The sequence below is a fragment of the Lycorma delicatula genome, chromosome 1 (genome assembly GCF_047948215.1).
Source record: "Lycorma delicatula isolate Av1 chromosome 1, ASM4794821v1, whole genome shotgun sequence".
NCBI lineage: Eukaryota > Metazoa > Arthropoda > Insecta > Hemiptera > Fulgoridae > Lycorma > Lycorma delicatula.
The window spans coordinates 322,387,874-322,404,231 of record NC_134455.1 but is presented as its reverse complement, the minus strand read 5'-3'; the positions used below and the strand labels follow the sequence as shown (position 1 = coordinate 322,404,231).

Here is a 16,358-nt window from a genome sequence, read left to right as displayed (position 1 = left end):
TACTTCTCAGATCACAGATCAATGTTGAACAAAATTGTTGTCGAATATTAATCGAAATAAATATCATGTACCATTTAGGTTAAAGTTAAATTTAGTACACAGTCAATATTTCGATTTTATTTCATTCCAATACACTAAAAGTGACTCGCTGACATACGGACCGACCAATTTATCTGTACAGTTGGCCAAATGAAGGAACTAAAATTTTCCAATGGAGACTTGCAGTTTTGTTCAAAAACACGATGGTGGCTCTCCCATTTAACTCTAAAGATAAGTTAGTCGGTCTGTAGCTCGGAGGAACTTCATCCAAGGTCTGTAACGTTTCACGTTAAACCAACATCCGTGCCCCTGACACAGCCCCAACCGATTCTTTTTTAACAAGTCAAATGTTGGTACATTTCGTACACCATTCTGTATAATTTATAAATTACAGTTGTTGAACTAATTAGGATTAACCTTTGCTCAGGATATATTCAGCTGAGTCCCTTTACTGGCTCCTGGACCTAGTAAATTTGATGAGTACAAGTTTAGAATATTTTCAACACTCAATTACTGTTGGATTAAAAAAAAAATTTGAAATGTAACACCACAACAGAGGTATTACATTAATTTGTGTAATTATGATACTAAATTTTATTTAAACAATTCTTATTATTCTAATCTATCTCACTTCTATACGCTGATATTTTTGACTCCAAACATTTTCTTAGTTTTTCTTTCACCGGGATAAAAAGTATATAAAATAGTAAAGAACACACATTAGTATTTTTGTTTGTGTACAATTTCTTTTTTCTTAATATAATTCTCTAATCAACTACCTATACGATATATTTTTTCAATAGAGATTTGAAATTTGTATTAATATATTAATTCTGTAAATTTTTGCGTAGATGAAAATTATTATTTTATGAAAATTACATTTTTTCCAGTGTGGATTGCTGTATTTAAAAATATAATAATTGAATTTAATTTTTTAAATAATCTAAAAAATAAACGGAAAAAGGTTAATATTTTAAAGATATTTTTTTCTTATGCTGTTCAGAACAGTAACAGATGAAAAAAGTATTATTGTGGTAATACGCAAACCGATCCACAGTAGTTAACATTTTTCCTTTCAGTGAATTGCTGAAGAATTCAAATTTGTAGTGATGAATTCTAGTGATTTATTTTTGTACAGTAGCTGAAAATCCTGCGACATTTTTACACAGTACAATATATATTTATTCATCGGAAATAAACATTTTTACGAATGAGTTTTTTTGTAGAGAAATGTTTTTTTTTATATTTTAAAAATTCACTTTTTTGGTAATACATTTGAAATATATCAGGTAATAGTTAGTGAAATTACATAATCACGTTCTGTAGCTACTGGCAACGAATTTTCGTTTTTGTAAACTAGCACACAATGGGAGCGCGAATTGTAATATGTTGAGAGTCATTTCCAAGGTGACAGTCTCTTGTAGGTTATACGTCTGACCTCTGAATTTGGTTACAAATTCCTCTTTAGATCTATACATTGGTTCGGTGAAGGAAAGGCGTTTCCTACAGCGTTCAAACGAAAACCTCAAAATTTCAGTTATTGAATAGTATTAAATAAAAATAATAATGGCAGCAACCGGGAAAAAAATTATTGAAAGCCTAAAAAGCAAGGAATTCCGCAACTATCTCACGAGGTATAGTACGATTTAAGCGTGCCAACACTTAAAATAATTACCTTTATTAAAATAACTAATATTATGAATTGGCCATCTGGAAAATGTAGTTCTTGCACGGAATAACAAACACTTTGAAAACAGGTTGTTTTAGGACTTTTTTTTTCAGTTTCATGTTATTTTCTCTTTTGATACAAATTTTGCATATTTTTTCGACCTTGAACTAACTGTTAAGTGACTGCAGTTCATTAACTTTCAAACAAGTCACTGCTGATATTTCCATTTATTTTCTCACTGAGGTAGTTAAAATGTATTATTTCAATGTTTAACAAAAGTTTTGAAATTATTCACATTTCTATTAAAATAATTTTTTGTTAGTTTTTCATGGCTACAATTACACAATATTAATATTTGCCCCGTGTTTGTTACTTTTAATGAATGTTAATTTTTCAAGTTTATTAATTTGTTGTTGAAGTTCAACATTAATTGTTGAAGTTCTACAGTAAATAATGTGTCTGCATAACAGATAACATAACCTGTACTGTATATTATTTTAATGTTAATGTTTTAAAAGTTTACATGTTTTTGTCTAGTTTTCACGCTTTGTTCAGAGCTTAAGCAACTTTAAAAACTATGTCAAGCGCTTAAAATGTTATCCTGTCAGCATGAAAGCTTGTTTTGGTACAGATGAAGTCTATAACTTTGTAATTTACCCAATTATGCTTATAACTTAATATAATTAAAATTAAAGTGTGATCATTATTGAGAGTTTTTCTTTTATTTGTAGTCAGTGTCAGAATAGTTGAGTTACAAAATTGAGTTGTGTGAAATTTGCTTATCTATTTCCCAAACATCATGCCTTGGGACATAGATTAGCAGGCTGTAAGTAAAGTTTAATGTTTATACTATTATTTTGTCATATTTTTTAAATAGGTTAGTCCAGATTTAATATAGTTTCTGATTGATTTATCTTGATAACTTGTTATGAACGTAACTGATAATTTTATGCTATTCGAATAAATTTCTTTTGATCATTATAAAAAAATATGAAGCATTTATTTATTTTTATTACTTGGACATGCAAACCCTCTCAAACTATGTACTTCTTGAATCACAGACTCTGTTTTTAATTCTAATAAACCATCTGAGTAAGTCTAATGCTAAATATGGATTAACCCAATATTTACATTGTGTGTTGATCACCACTTATAAATACATGTGAGTTTGATCACTATAACAGTGTGCTATGAGAAAAAAAACAATTTTATACTTATAAGTTGATTATGCATTTAAGATTACAGTTGTAAAATTGGATCTAACCTCTTAGTGTGTACATTAATACAGAACTATGCTTAATTTATTGAGTTAGGAACCCTTTTCCATGAATGCCCATTGCATTCTTAGATTTTTACTTAAAAGTTTAGACTTTCACTATTTATTCTGATTCCAATCTGTAAATCAATAACTGGCTTTTATTTTTTTCTTTATAACTTTAATTACTCAGAACTGTAACTGGGACACTAGTACCAAATTTCTATGTCTGTGCTCATATTTGGAAAGGTGGTGTCTTACTTGCCTGTTTCCTATAGTTCTTCTATCTGATTCTTCTCCAATTGATTCACCAAAAAATAAAGGTCACCTGTGAACCACTTCTGTCTGTTTAATTAGCATGCTGGTTAAAAATAGGACTTTGTTCTAGGCCCACTGTACAAGTCATTTTATTTCAGATTGGTAAATACGTAAAAGATATATCTTGATGAGCCCTTAACTATGAACAAATCAGTAACTTATTTACTAGGAGAGACTATTTATTTACTAGCTGGTCCTTCCTATCATTGAATATTCCATACAATACATCATAGACAGTAGAAACCCTCTTTTACTAATTTCTACTTGGAATGAAAGTACAAATATTTACATTGGAACTAGTTTTCTCTGAGCAACGTATTCAGTTGTAACTAAATATACAATAAAGTATTGGGTAGACGTTGATAGTGTATATAATTTAAGTCCAGATGTAGAAAGCAAACAAAGCCTTTTTAAGAAGAAAAATTTGCATTCCTTCATTACATTTACATGAATGTATGTTAGTTTGTAATTCTGTGATAGTTTTTTAGTACAAATAAAAGATTAAATATTTCCTTTTTTTAAGGACCAGTAATTTTCTGTTTGCATAGTAAAGCCATAGAGCTAAATGCAATGAATTTAAAAAGATTAAAAATATATTTATAAATAGCTGATTAATGAGTATCTGATCTAATTATTAAATTATGTGTATCATCTTAAGAAAAAAGTAGGTCTGTTCTAAGTATCAATTAGCATATCTATTTTATTTATGTATGTAATAATTTTATAGCATTTAAATTCTTTTATTGAACACGAGATATGTATACATTAAAAAAAAATGTTGGAAGTTAATGAAAGGTTTTACTTGTTTTGGGTGTTTCAAGCAGGTGGCCAATATTTTTTTAATATCATTTAACTTTATTTTCAAGAAGGTTAGCATTTTGCTTTCTCTGCATAAATTCACACAAGTAAGAATTTAGAAGATTCCTGCTTGTGCTGCACTCAGCTTTATTTCTTTGCTTGCAGGCATGTTTCCATATGCTTTCAGTCGCTTGTGTGTGAACTACATTGGCTGGTTTCACAAAATTGTAGGTCTAATGGGGGATACTATACCAATAGATGCTTGTCACTCATCTTCAGTTATTATTGTATCAGGAATAACACAACCCATCAGGTTGGTCTAGTGGTGAATGCATCTTCCAATATTAGCTGATTTAGAAGTCGAGAATTTCAGCATTCAAATCCTAGTAAAGGCAGTTACTTTTATATGGATTTGAATATTAAAGTGTGGATACCAGTGTTTTTTGGTGATTGGGTTTCAATTAACCACACATCTCAAGAATGATAGAACTGAGACTGTACAAGACTACACACTTCGTTTACACTCATACATATCCTCTGAAGTAATACCTGAACGATAATTCCCGGAGGCTAAACAGGAAAAAGAAAAAAGGAATAAAACATGGTTTGATCAATGCATGATGACAGTTTAGCTGTTTGATCTTCTTTGGACACAAAGGATTCTTTCATCTCCTAACAGTAATCCTCCAGACACTGCTGCTTTGGTAAATGTATACCACCCCAGTATACACATATGGTTTTTTCTGCCTTTTAAGTATTTTGTCACCTTTCGCAGTCAAATTTGGGCTTTTGATTTGCTCAAGATTGTTAATTATATCAGAAATTATAAATCTCATGAAGATAATTAGCTCAGTCAATAACATATACAATGATTCATACCTCATCTTCCTTCCAAAATTTTATTTTTGCATAATACTGACTGCACTATGTATAAATTAACCATACAATTTTCTGGAAAGCTAAAATCTTAAGCTATAATATCCTTGGAGCTGTGTCAACTTGTAAAGAAACTGTACTGCATCTTCTTTTGTTTGAATAGCTTTGGCCAACACCAAAAAGTTCAAAGCAAAAGGCAAATAATAGCATGATGTGAGTGGAAGTGTTAATAAATGATACTGATGCCACTTACAGCATATTGTGTTAGTGGTTGGGAGACACTACTTCAATTTTTATGTAGAGGCAGTGATTTGAATAAATTGCAGTTGGTAGTCATAAAATACAATAGAAAAAGAAATTATTTAATTTAAAAAAAAAATGATTGTATTGCCAAATTCAAGGCTTACATTAAACTAAATTAACACTTTTGAAAACTTTTTTTCATATACATTACATGAAACGTAAAACATACAGTACAGAATAATAAAACATATACATAAAAGTATTACAACCCAAAATTATATAATTTAAAAATAATAGCATTAAATACACCATTGGAAAGATTATATACATTTCAGCAAACAACTTAACACTACCAAACACAGTAATAAAAAACCTAAAAAAAAACTAATACCAATAGATATTTTATTTTAGGTTTTTCTGTTACCATGTTTTGTGGTTAAGTTGTTGTTTGCTGAATTTAATTAGCACAGTGATCAATATGTTGATAAATTATTTGAATTTTCAAAAAGTTATATACATTTATCTACAAACTATATACCTTTACTAGTACTGCATGCAAGATCAGCCTGGTTGGATGCAGTTAAAAATTATTCCACACTACAAGATAGCTCACAAAATTTTCCTTTTTGAGCTTCCACAAATAATTTCTGAAAACCTCAATTTTATTGGGTCTTATTAATCTTAAAAGAACTTCCATACATTCTTTAATAGTTAGCATCTTGGGTTCAAGAGGTACAATGGTAAATGAATCTTTAAGGACTGTGATTTTGGTAATGGATCTGGTCTCTTTTACTGATAGAAATTGCATAAGCATAAGGAACTAAGGAATTCACTAGTTAAAATTATTTTGTGCTTATAAATTTCCAATTTTGTATAAATTGTACATGTTTGTTCTTATATAGATTTTACTTTGCATTACTAATGCATATAAATTATATAATATTTACATTTTAATTTTTTAATTTATATAGACTGACTAGCTGTTTATCATTGTAATGATTTGTTAAAAGTTTATAAAGCTATTATACTGTTAATAAATGATAATGATTGAGTGTGATCATTTACAACACATATTGTTTATCTTTAGTACACAATTAAATCCATAAAGATTAGTTTATTAGCTTTAATGGCTGAAGTTATTTTTTATTTAACCATTTAATCATTATTTTGCGGCATGTTGTTATTTGGTGTCAAATTATTACACGTAGTTGTCAAACAACTAAATTAATGTATTTGTCAATAGATATATGCAAATTTTGAACTATCTATTGAAATCATATTAAAAACTCTATAATTAAAATGGGCTTGTTCTTCAATAGAAAGGGTTTGGCTGCAAGATTTTGAAGAAACTATAAAAATTTGATAGTAAAATGTGAAAAATCAGTTATAAATGAGAGCAAAATGAAAACATGCAATTAACATTACTACACTCCAACTAAAAACATTTTTCCAAAAAAAAATGTATATAATTAGTTTTTTTTATAGTAATGACAGGTAATGGAGCCTTGAGCCAATAGTACGTGTAATGATTTTCAGTCATCATTAATATTTAGTTTTTGATGTTATTTCACATTGAAAATGAGAAAGTAAGTTAATTTTTTGATTATGAATGATTTTAATGAAGTCCATACAGCTGTTCAGTATGAATATGTAAAAATAAGAGGTTTAGTAATTAAAAAGGTTTGAGAAACCTAACATTTCAAAAGTTTTCTGATGTTTAACAGAATATGTTATGTAGGAGAGATTACTAAAAAATTAGGCTGTTGTAAACTTTTACAGACTGTAGATGATAACAAGTTACTGAGGAATATATAAATACGCATTCATCTCTTTCTTTATTTAGTGGAATAAACAGTAATGCAATTACAATGAAACATCTTTATTGGAAATACAGTATCACACCTCTTACTACCACAATTTTGTCTGATTTTCCCTTACAACTAATCTTATTTGGAAAGCTTTCAGGTCATAAAAATTTAATTTATCTTGTTTAATAAGATTATGCAACATCCTTTCCAGAATGAGATCAGGATAGTTCTTATAAGCATTCTCTGTTTAAACCTGACTAACATTTTGTCATATCCTGTACAATCCAATCCTGTAACTACATTAACTTTTTGCAGAGAAATAGCAGACTGAAGACCAAATTAAACTATGCTGCTGCTGATTGGGATTATTGTTGTTGGCAAGTGTATGTTGCTTCACTTTTATAAAATAAAATTTGAAATGCCTTTATTTTATAAACTTTTAACTGGCTTTCCATGCTAGCCTTATTTCTGAGAACCAACTTATGTAAATTGAAAGCTTAAAGTCACATCAAACTCTGCTAAAATTAATTGCAATTATGTGTAGGTACTCCCCATACCAGTAAGTGTTTAGGTACTCCCCATATATTAGCGGTCATCTTTACTGAGTTCATGAAATTGTTTGAAAAATTAAATAAAATTACTTTTCTGTTGGTGGTATTAATTTATATACCACAACAAAAATGTAGCTCTTTGTAGTATTAATCTTTATGCTTCAAGAAAGAATTGATTTTAATGCATTCAATGACACCTTTAGTGAAAATGTTTTCATAATTATTTTTTATTAATGAATTTAAAAAGTTTCCTATCTCCCTTCCTTGAATCTTTACTGAAATGAGAAAGAAACTGCGTAAATCTCAGAAAAAAAATTGAAACACATGGTGAGTTTGTCTACAATTGAATTTATTATCGAGACTATCTCCTCCTAGCATTTTCTACTAACAATAACAGAATATTTTAATTCATTGCCATTATGTCTTTGATTAAATTACTTTTACTACCATCATTTTTATTACTAATTTTAATGTTGTAATTATAGTCTTATACAGACTCGGGCCAGCCATTCCTGAGATATGTGGTTAATTGAATCCCAACCACTAAAGTACACTAGTGTCCACTGTCTAGTATTTAAATCTGTATAAAAGTAACTAGCTTTTATTATGATTTGAACCTCTTTGAAAATCAGCTGTTAACAAGTGATTTGCAACAAGTTTACCACTAGATCAGCATGAATGACTCAACTACCATCATTAGCTACTGATTTTTATAAACTGCTATTTTCAATTTGTGCTTATATCCATTTTATTTTTTTTCTCCGACTCATCTATGTGTTACCACTTTTAATCAAATGTGAAAAATGGGAAGAAATTCATATTGCAAAACTATTTAAGATCTGGGAGATATGAGAAGCATGTTTTAAAGATGTACTATAGCCACTTTTCACTAAATGAAAAAAATTATTAGAAGTCTTATTTAGACCTATGCATGCAATTAATTTTTTTATTCCTTTAATTGTTCTATTTTAAAAAATAGAATCATAATCATTTTCACAAGTCTGTAATTAATAAACTAAGAACAAATTAATATGGAACTGGATATGGTACATTTTGGTCTTAATTGGGATATTGTATTTCATGGAAAAAAGAAAATGGATATAGAACTTACTGTACTGAATTATTGCTTTTTTCCGGAAATTAAAAACTAGTGGAATTTCTAAGAAATTTATTTTATGATGCAAATAATAAAAGTTTACCATAATCTTTAAAAATTAAAAACCAATTAATTAGGTTGGTAATTATTTTACTATGTTAAAATTGAAAATAAACATGTAACGTTTAACATCGAACCATTTGACACTGCTTCTTGGACTAGTACTCAACTATTAGAATACTATTCACTATGTTCCCAGAATTTCTAACCATCTTGGTTCATGTGTTATTGTTTGCCAAGTTTATTAACTTTTTAATGGCTCTGTTGATAGCAAGTTTCATTTAAATCACACTTATATTATACATATGGCGAAACACTTTTACAATGATGAACTTTGAATAAAAGTTGACACCGACATTATTTTGTAATTTATTTAATTACAAAATAGCACCTTGGGGTATATTAGATATTTTGTTTATGATAATTTATTTTGTTTCGTCATAATTTTGGTTTCTATCAGATTAGTTTTAAATTGAAGATAATTAATGATGAAGCTGTTATCATAGGAGTGCTGAATGTAAAAAAAACTTCAAGATGTAGTAAAGATCTATAATTTAAAAGAGTGAAGGGCTAGTGAATTGTAGAATATTTATCAACCAAGATATCAATTGTAGTGATTGCTGGTTAGTAATTGAAACAATAAATACATTTGAAAAATATAACTTTCATTTGATTTTCATTTAATATGCTGTTGTTAGCTGATCAGTGTTGACTTTATGAAATGCCATAAGTAATAAAGAAAAACCTAATTAATAAATTTGTAATTTACTTAACATGTCACAAAACTATAGAATGATTTGAAATCATTATTTCTTACATTTGGTATACATAATAACTGTATTTATCAAAAGATGTTTATTTATCATTTCTTTAGTACACACTTCTGGGGACCTGTTGCAAACTGGGGTATTCCAATAGCTGCAATTGCTGATGTAAGAAAGAGTCCTGAATACATTAGTGGAAAGATGACATTTGGTAAGCAATATTTATGTGTAAATCAGAATGTCTGTACTATCAATTTTTTCTTAAAATGTAGCAACTTTGAGGTCAATGTAAATGATTCTTTACTATTGTTTATTGAACTGTGAGAAGATTTTTAGTTATAGATCTATCTAGATAATACTGTAAGTAAGAAATAAGCTTTAAATTGAGATCATGTCATTTTTCACTTAATAATATTTCAGTTACTGACTAAATCACATTGTGTAAGAGATAGCTATGTGGTTCCTCCAAGTAACATTCTCCAAATAAAACCGAGCTTTATTTGAGTATTTCATACAATATTAGCCAAACCATCTCAAGCTATCTACAGCGTATAAGAAAATTTTACTTCTCTGGAAGAGGGGACATAATTTTCCATAATAAATCTGATTTAATAAAATCCAGTTTGTTTATATATTTTAGTAGGGAATTAGGAGGCTGCTTGACTAGACACCTTGGTCTGCACAAGTAGTCAAGTAGTAGTAATTGGTCTGGCCTTTGTAGTCAGTGGGTAGGAAACTGATTCCTGGAATTGGACCACTGGCAGCAGCTGCCCTACTGGATACCTAGGTGTACTGGCATTTATATCACCTTTCACTTTTTTTTGACTTTCATTCAGTTGCCTCTCTGTAGTAATTTGTATTTCTCTTATGGTTGTGGCTCTTTCACTTCCTAGCATCCTCAGTATTAAAAATGTATCAGTTAGAGCTGTGTCCATAGAATGGCGAAGAAGAGAACAAGAAAAATGAAAAGAGATTGTTGATAATATATATCCATCAGATATATGGGAAAAACCTAACCATCTTGCTCTTGATGAATACTGTTCTTATCCTTGAAGTATAATTTTTAGAAAGTAAACATTTCAAGTATTATAAATTTTTTTGTAGATTACGTTGAAATGTTTTGGCTTACATTTTTTGAGAAAACTTCATAATTAGTTGAACAATGCGTACTAATTTTAGAACAGATTTTACTAGAATTAAATTTAACATTTTATGTTGTCACTTTGTCACAATACATTTTGAGTCATTGACCTAACCACTTTTTATAAATTTAGCTCCTAGGCGATTCCAACCTAGCGGGTTTAGTTTTTGCAAAAAATATTTCTTTTCGTGTAACTAATATTCATATTTTGAATATGAACCAAATCGGTCCATAAATATAATTTTCTAAATATCTCAACCCCAGCGCCATATAGCGGGTTCATTTTTTGCAGAGATAATTCTTTCCATGTAAGTAACATATATTCTTAATATGAGGCAAATCGGACCATAAATACAATTTTTCGAAATATCTCTATGCCAGCACCACCTGGCGGGTCCAAACTAATTCAGAAACCTTCCCTGGCATGCGTCCAACCATTTCGAAAGTTTCATCACTATTGGATGAACGGTTTAGGAAGGCATAAGAGACATACAGACAGACAAACATTCATTTTTATATATATAGATTATAAATTTAAAAAAATGGTAATTTCATTTGTTTCATCAAATCTATTATTATGAATTTGTTAATAAAAACTTTTTTGACACATTCATTTGGTACCTCTCTGCAGTAATTTGTACTTCTCTTTTGGTTGCAGCTCTTTGTGTTTATTCAATGATGTTCATGAGATTTGCATGGAAAGTTCAACCTCAGAATATGCTTCTTTTTGCTTGCCATTTTACTAATGAAACTTTACAAATTATTCAAGGAGTGAGGTTTGTGAATTATAATTATTTGGGAAGTAAAGAAAAAAAAGAATCATGATGAATGATGATTAAGTAAAAAATAGAATTTAATTTACTAAATTAGTTCCTAATATTTATTTGGAGTTATCTGATTCTATTTTTTTAGGAAGTATTTTTCAATGTGTTCTTGTAGTGAAATGTACAAACGTTTTTACTATGAGTGTGTTTATAATTAGGCTTACTTTGATCTTAGTCATTTTAATTAATCTTCTGAATTCTTTTTTTTATGATTTTAATTCATTTTTAATATTTCATAATATATATTTATATCTTAAAAAGTAAAAATATTACAATAAGTGAAGAAAGGGTTTTATATAATAAATTGTTATTACTGATAGGCTGTGATTTCTATTTATAAAATGTTAATGTTATTAATTCAGTGAAATTAAGAATAATGTTTGTGAAAAATATAAAATAAATCAGGTTGTTGATGTATGTTAATGCTGTTGTTATTTATAAGGAATAACATATATGTTTAACCGATCTACTTATTTTCTTTATAAATCATGTGATATGAAACATTGTTTACTACAAATGATACTATTTTATTCTATTTGTATATTAGCAGTAAATAATCAAATTTTCTGAATTGTAGCAATTGCATTTATAACCCTGCAGTGGTCATGCCAAAAATGCTACCTTAGTTGGCACATGGTGCCACTAAAACAGTAAACACAAAAAAAAAATCATGAATGCTAGCAGAAGGCTGTAGTATACAAGAAAAAATATACAAATAAGATTAGATTAATATGATGAATGTTTTTACTGCTAACTGCAATAACATTGTAAAAAGACATAAAAATTTATTAAAAAATATATATAGTTATACAAATGGTCTACAATTTATTTTTTAATATGCTTCTTATAACTTGAATTACTGAAGTTACTTTTACGTCAAATTATTCTATTAAAAATGATTAACCAAAACCAAAAATTAGCAATTATGAGTCAAACGATTATATTAGCCTTTGAAAACGTTTACAAGTAGCACAATTTATTGCTTTTCAACATGCTGAATTGTAAAATTAAAACACCAATTTTGATTAATTTTACAATTTAAAAAATGTTGCAATTTCTTTCTAAAATTTATTTTAAATTTTGTGCTTAGCACTTCCATTTTATGCTTGAAAATTAAATTTCAAGATTTTGCTAATATAGAGTAGCATAAAATTAATATGTACTAGGGGTTATAGTTAAATTTCTTTCATTTCCAAAATTAACATATTAGCAGAATATGAATTCCTTTTTGTGTTATGATATACAGTTAAAAAAAACAACTATGTCATTTTATTAAATATTTTGTGGCTTTTTACAAAGCCATGCTTCACTGACAAACAGTAGACAATTGATATATGAAAATAAACAATGACAAATAAGCTTTTAGAATGCTGCTATAAATGCCTGCCTGACTCGCTGACTAATTTCTGAAGATTATATTGCATATTATTTTATATATAAAAGAAAGCTAATCAAAAATTCATGTCTAATTACCCTAACTGTTGTCCAGTACCATATTTGTTACATAAATGATACTGTATTGTCAGGAACGTTTTTGAGAGGTCTGAAAGAAACAAAATATGCAGATTAACTGTTAACATGAATATTATAAACATTACCGAACTAGAATATGTAAAAATTAACTTATTTAAAATGAAAATTTTAAAACAATAATATGCAGAAATTTTTTGGAAAAAACTTGTAAGCTAAGTGGTAAAATAAAATAAAAAACATGAACATAATATTTTTTCTCTGTATTAAGTTTTTAAAGTATTAAATATGTGAAACATTTAAGAAAAATAAAAATTAAAAAAATGGGACTCCATCATTTGCTGGAGTCATTTTACATTTTTTTGCTAGGGCAGAATTGACAAATCTTCGGTTTTTCAGAATTAGAACATCTGTATTACTTTTTGCTCTTCTGGAATTTCAAGTATTCTAATAGTAGGATGTATTTCATGTGGAATCCACATACTTGTCAAATGCCTTTTCATGTGATCTTGTACAAGTTCTTAAGTATTAATAGATCTTCATTTATACTGTTGCTTTAAAAAGAAAAATATGTTTAATGTTCAAAATTTATGTAGCAAACAATACCTTCAATACTGGATAAGATTTTATTATCTGATATTATTAGTATTAATACTCAGTAAATGTGGATGCAGTTCTATTGAAGCAATGTGACTGATTCAATCAGAAAAAAAAGTTAAGTAAATTGGCATTGATTTGTTCATGTATCAATCTACCAGAATATGTGTGTATTCTATACATATATTTGTTGCCTATATATATATATATATATCTGTTGCTGATGAAGAACCTGTGAAAGATGAGATGAAATTCAGTAATTTTATATAATAATGCTAACATAACATTTGTAAAGCTTGTGTTAGAATTTACACTTAAAAAAACTAATAGCAGAAAGAGAACAAGTTAAAGAAAAAAAGCATGGATGCATTGACTTGTTTATTGTATGTGCTCACATTTTTATTTTGAATTAAAGCATAAACTTTAATGAATTGAATTAATGAACTGTGGTGACCTCTATCTCTATGAGCTGGGTTTGAACTGAATGATTTGAATCAATTGAATAATATTACAAAAATATGCTTTATATTTTTGGAAAATTTCCTTTTTTCTGTTGAAAAAATAAAGCAAATTTATTGTAATTCTTTTTATTCTTTTTTCATTGCTGACTCAGTTTTTTTTTTAATTATTGAAGCTGTAAGCTTTGTGCTTATAAATATTTATCTAAACTTATATTTGTTTTGGGATAAAAAAGCTTGTGGAAGAATTGGGGTTAGAGCTGTGTTTGAAAATCAAGAAATGGCTAAAAATGATTTTGAAGCTTTTCATTGTAAAAGTTTTTTTTTGTTAGTACGCTTGGCTTAGTACAATTGGCATAAATATTTATCAAAATCATGTGATGAAACATAAATCATGTAATATTTTCACAGTTGGCCATAGGCCCATCATTATTCTAATATTAAAGAAAAGTTATTAATTGATGTGAGATGGTTCAAAATGTCTTTTATTGAAGAAACAAAAAGAAATTTATAAAGAAGTATTATCTACTTAATATCTTGACATGAATACTAATTCTGTTCATAAAATTGCTATTTATATTACATCACAAAAATACAGAAAATAATGCTGTTAGAAGTTACTTTGTGATCATGTCAAGCTGCAAGGTTATAAATTATTGGAAGATTACTTAATTGTAGCAGTGATAGAATTATCTAAAATTACAGGTTCATTATTTTTAGGATACTGGCAAGAAGCTTTTTTGCTTGATTATATACAATTAGCATTAGCTTGATGAGAGAACTTCACTAAAGCGGTTGATATAATCAACTTTATTGTTAATTTGAAATCCAGAAGAGATTTTATTTCTGAAGGAAGATTACTTGATTTATTCTAAAGTGGAATTCTCTCTTTATTATATATATATATATATATTTTTTTTAATGGTGCTAATTCCGGTTACAGGCAGTCTGTAGTAGTTGATTAAAAAAGATTTTGCTTTAGGGTCATACTTTTGTCAACCTTTGGATATTACAGGAATTTTATGTACTGGTCAATATATTTTACTGTCCAATTGGTTAATAGTTTTTAATTATTGTATAATTTTTTCCAAAATAATAAAAGTGTCATCTTAATCTCTGTAATTATTTTTTTGTGTGCTATGTTAGCTAAGATGATGCTATGTTCTTTCTGAAATAGTGTAATTAATTTTATACATATATTTAAGAAAAAAATAAGAAATTGTATTAGGAGACTTATACTGTATTAAACATATTTTCAGTTGTGTATCTGTACAACTTGAAGAAAAGGTTTATCATAAAATAAGTAGTGGAAAAGAAAATTCGTTTTTACTTAACTAGTAAGCCTAATTATAAATTAAGTTTCTGATTTTAATTTTTATTGTCACTTGTATGTGATTGAATAAAATTACAATTTATCAAATTTATTTTTTTCAGTTTATTAAACTGATATAATCAAATATTTATAATACATTTTTTTTTAAGTTTGGTAGTTGGGACCAAATTAAATGTAATTTTAATTTGATATATTGTTTGTATATTATACTTTTTATGAATTATATTTTTTATAAGTGTTTTATGATGATGGATTTTATTATATAAATATATTTAATATATTAACATAAAATATAATTTTACTGTTTAACATAGATTACAATGTGAAAAAAATTCATTTTAAAATATTGAATGATATGGATATTTATTTTGTGATAATTTTAATGCAAATTTACTTTTGTTATCTATGAATAAGATCTATATTTATGTGTGTTAAACATTTATAATATTTGTTATTTGTCTGTTATAGAAAATAATAAAACTGTTGTTTTAGTTTTTGTTTTTGCATTCTCTAATGTATTAACAGGTAGTTTACATGGTCATGGAATCCCCAAAGCTAAACTCAATCCTCATTCATACATTTTTTAAAAACTATTATGCACATTTTATTTCAGCTATAATGAAGCAACTAAAAAAATCTAATGATTAAACTTTGCAGAAAGAGAATAACAGACTCCTACATCCTTTATAAACACAGCTGTCAGTGAACAGATAAATTACAGAATTGTAATTCATAATAGACAAAAAAGAGAGATGTTAAATTAACATTTTATCAGTGTGATTTACTGTTGGTCACCTCCAATCGTAGTTAATTGTGCTTTGATTTACTTGGAAATCAAAAACTTTGCTTGGATTCACTTGAAAATTTGAATGTTTTCACAATTTAAGTGTGTTTGCTTGTTGCAGTTATGTTTTCTGTTACACTGATAATTTTTATTGATGATAAAATTAATTAAATAATTACTTTCATATATTAACAAGATTTAAAAGAAATGTCTTTAAATCTGTCCTATTATTCATTCACAGACTACATACATTTAATAAGTTCAGATATATTCT

At 27.5% G+C, this 16,358-nt stretch overlaps 1 protein-coding gene across 1 annotated transcript; it reads left to right on the top strand.

The window, feature by feature from the left end:
* Positions 1 to 1,058: 1,058 nt before the first annotated feature.
* On the top strand, positions 1,059 to 15,802 carry Mpc1 (mitochondrial pyruvate carrier). The gene is made up of 3 exons (XM_075382008.1): positions 1,059 to 1,673; positions 9,588 to 9,688; positions 11,277 to 15,802. Exons 1-3 carry the CDS (start codon positions 1,606 to 1,608, stop codon positions 11,441 to 11,443), a joined length of 336 nt encoding a protein of 111 aa, XP_075238123.1. The 5' UTR covers positions 1,059 to 1,605; the 3' UTR covers positions 11,444 to 15,802.
* The last annotated feature ends 556 nt before the right edge of the window (positions 15,803 to 16,358 follow it).

Excerpts from the sequence above, each read along its gene's own strand:
- Mpc1 (XM_075382008.1), top strand. The coding sequence starts at position 1,606 with ATGGCAGCAACCGGGAAAAAAATTATTGAAAGCCTAAAAAGCAAGGAA. Across the intron at positions 1,674-9,587 it reads TTCCGCAACTATCTCACGAG|TACACACTTCTGGGGACCTG; the intron begins GTATAGTACGAT and ends TCATTTCTTTAG. Across the intron at positions 9,689-11,276 it reads TAGTGGAAAGATGACATTTG|CTCTTTGTGTTTATTCAATG; the intron begins GTAAGCAATATT and ends TTTTGGTTGCAG.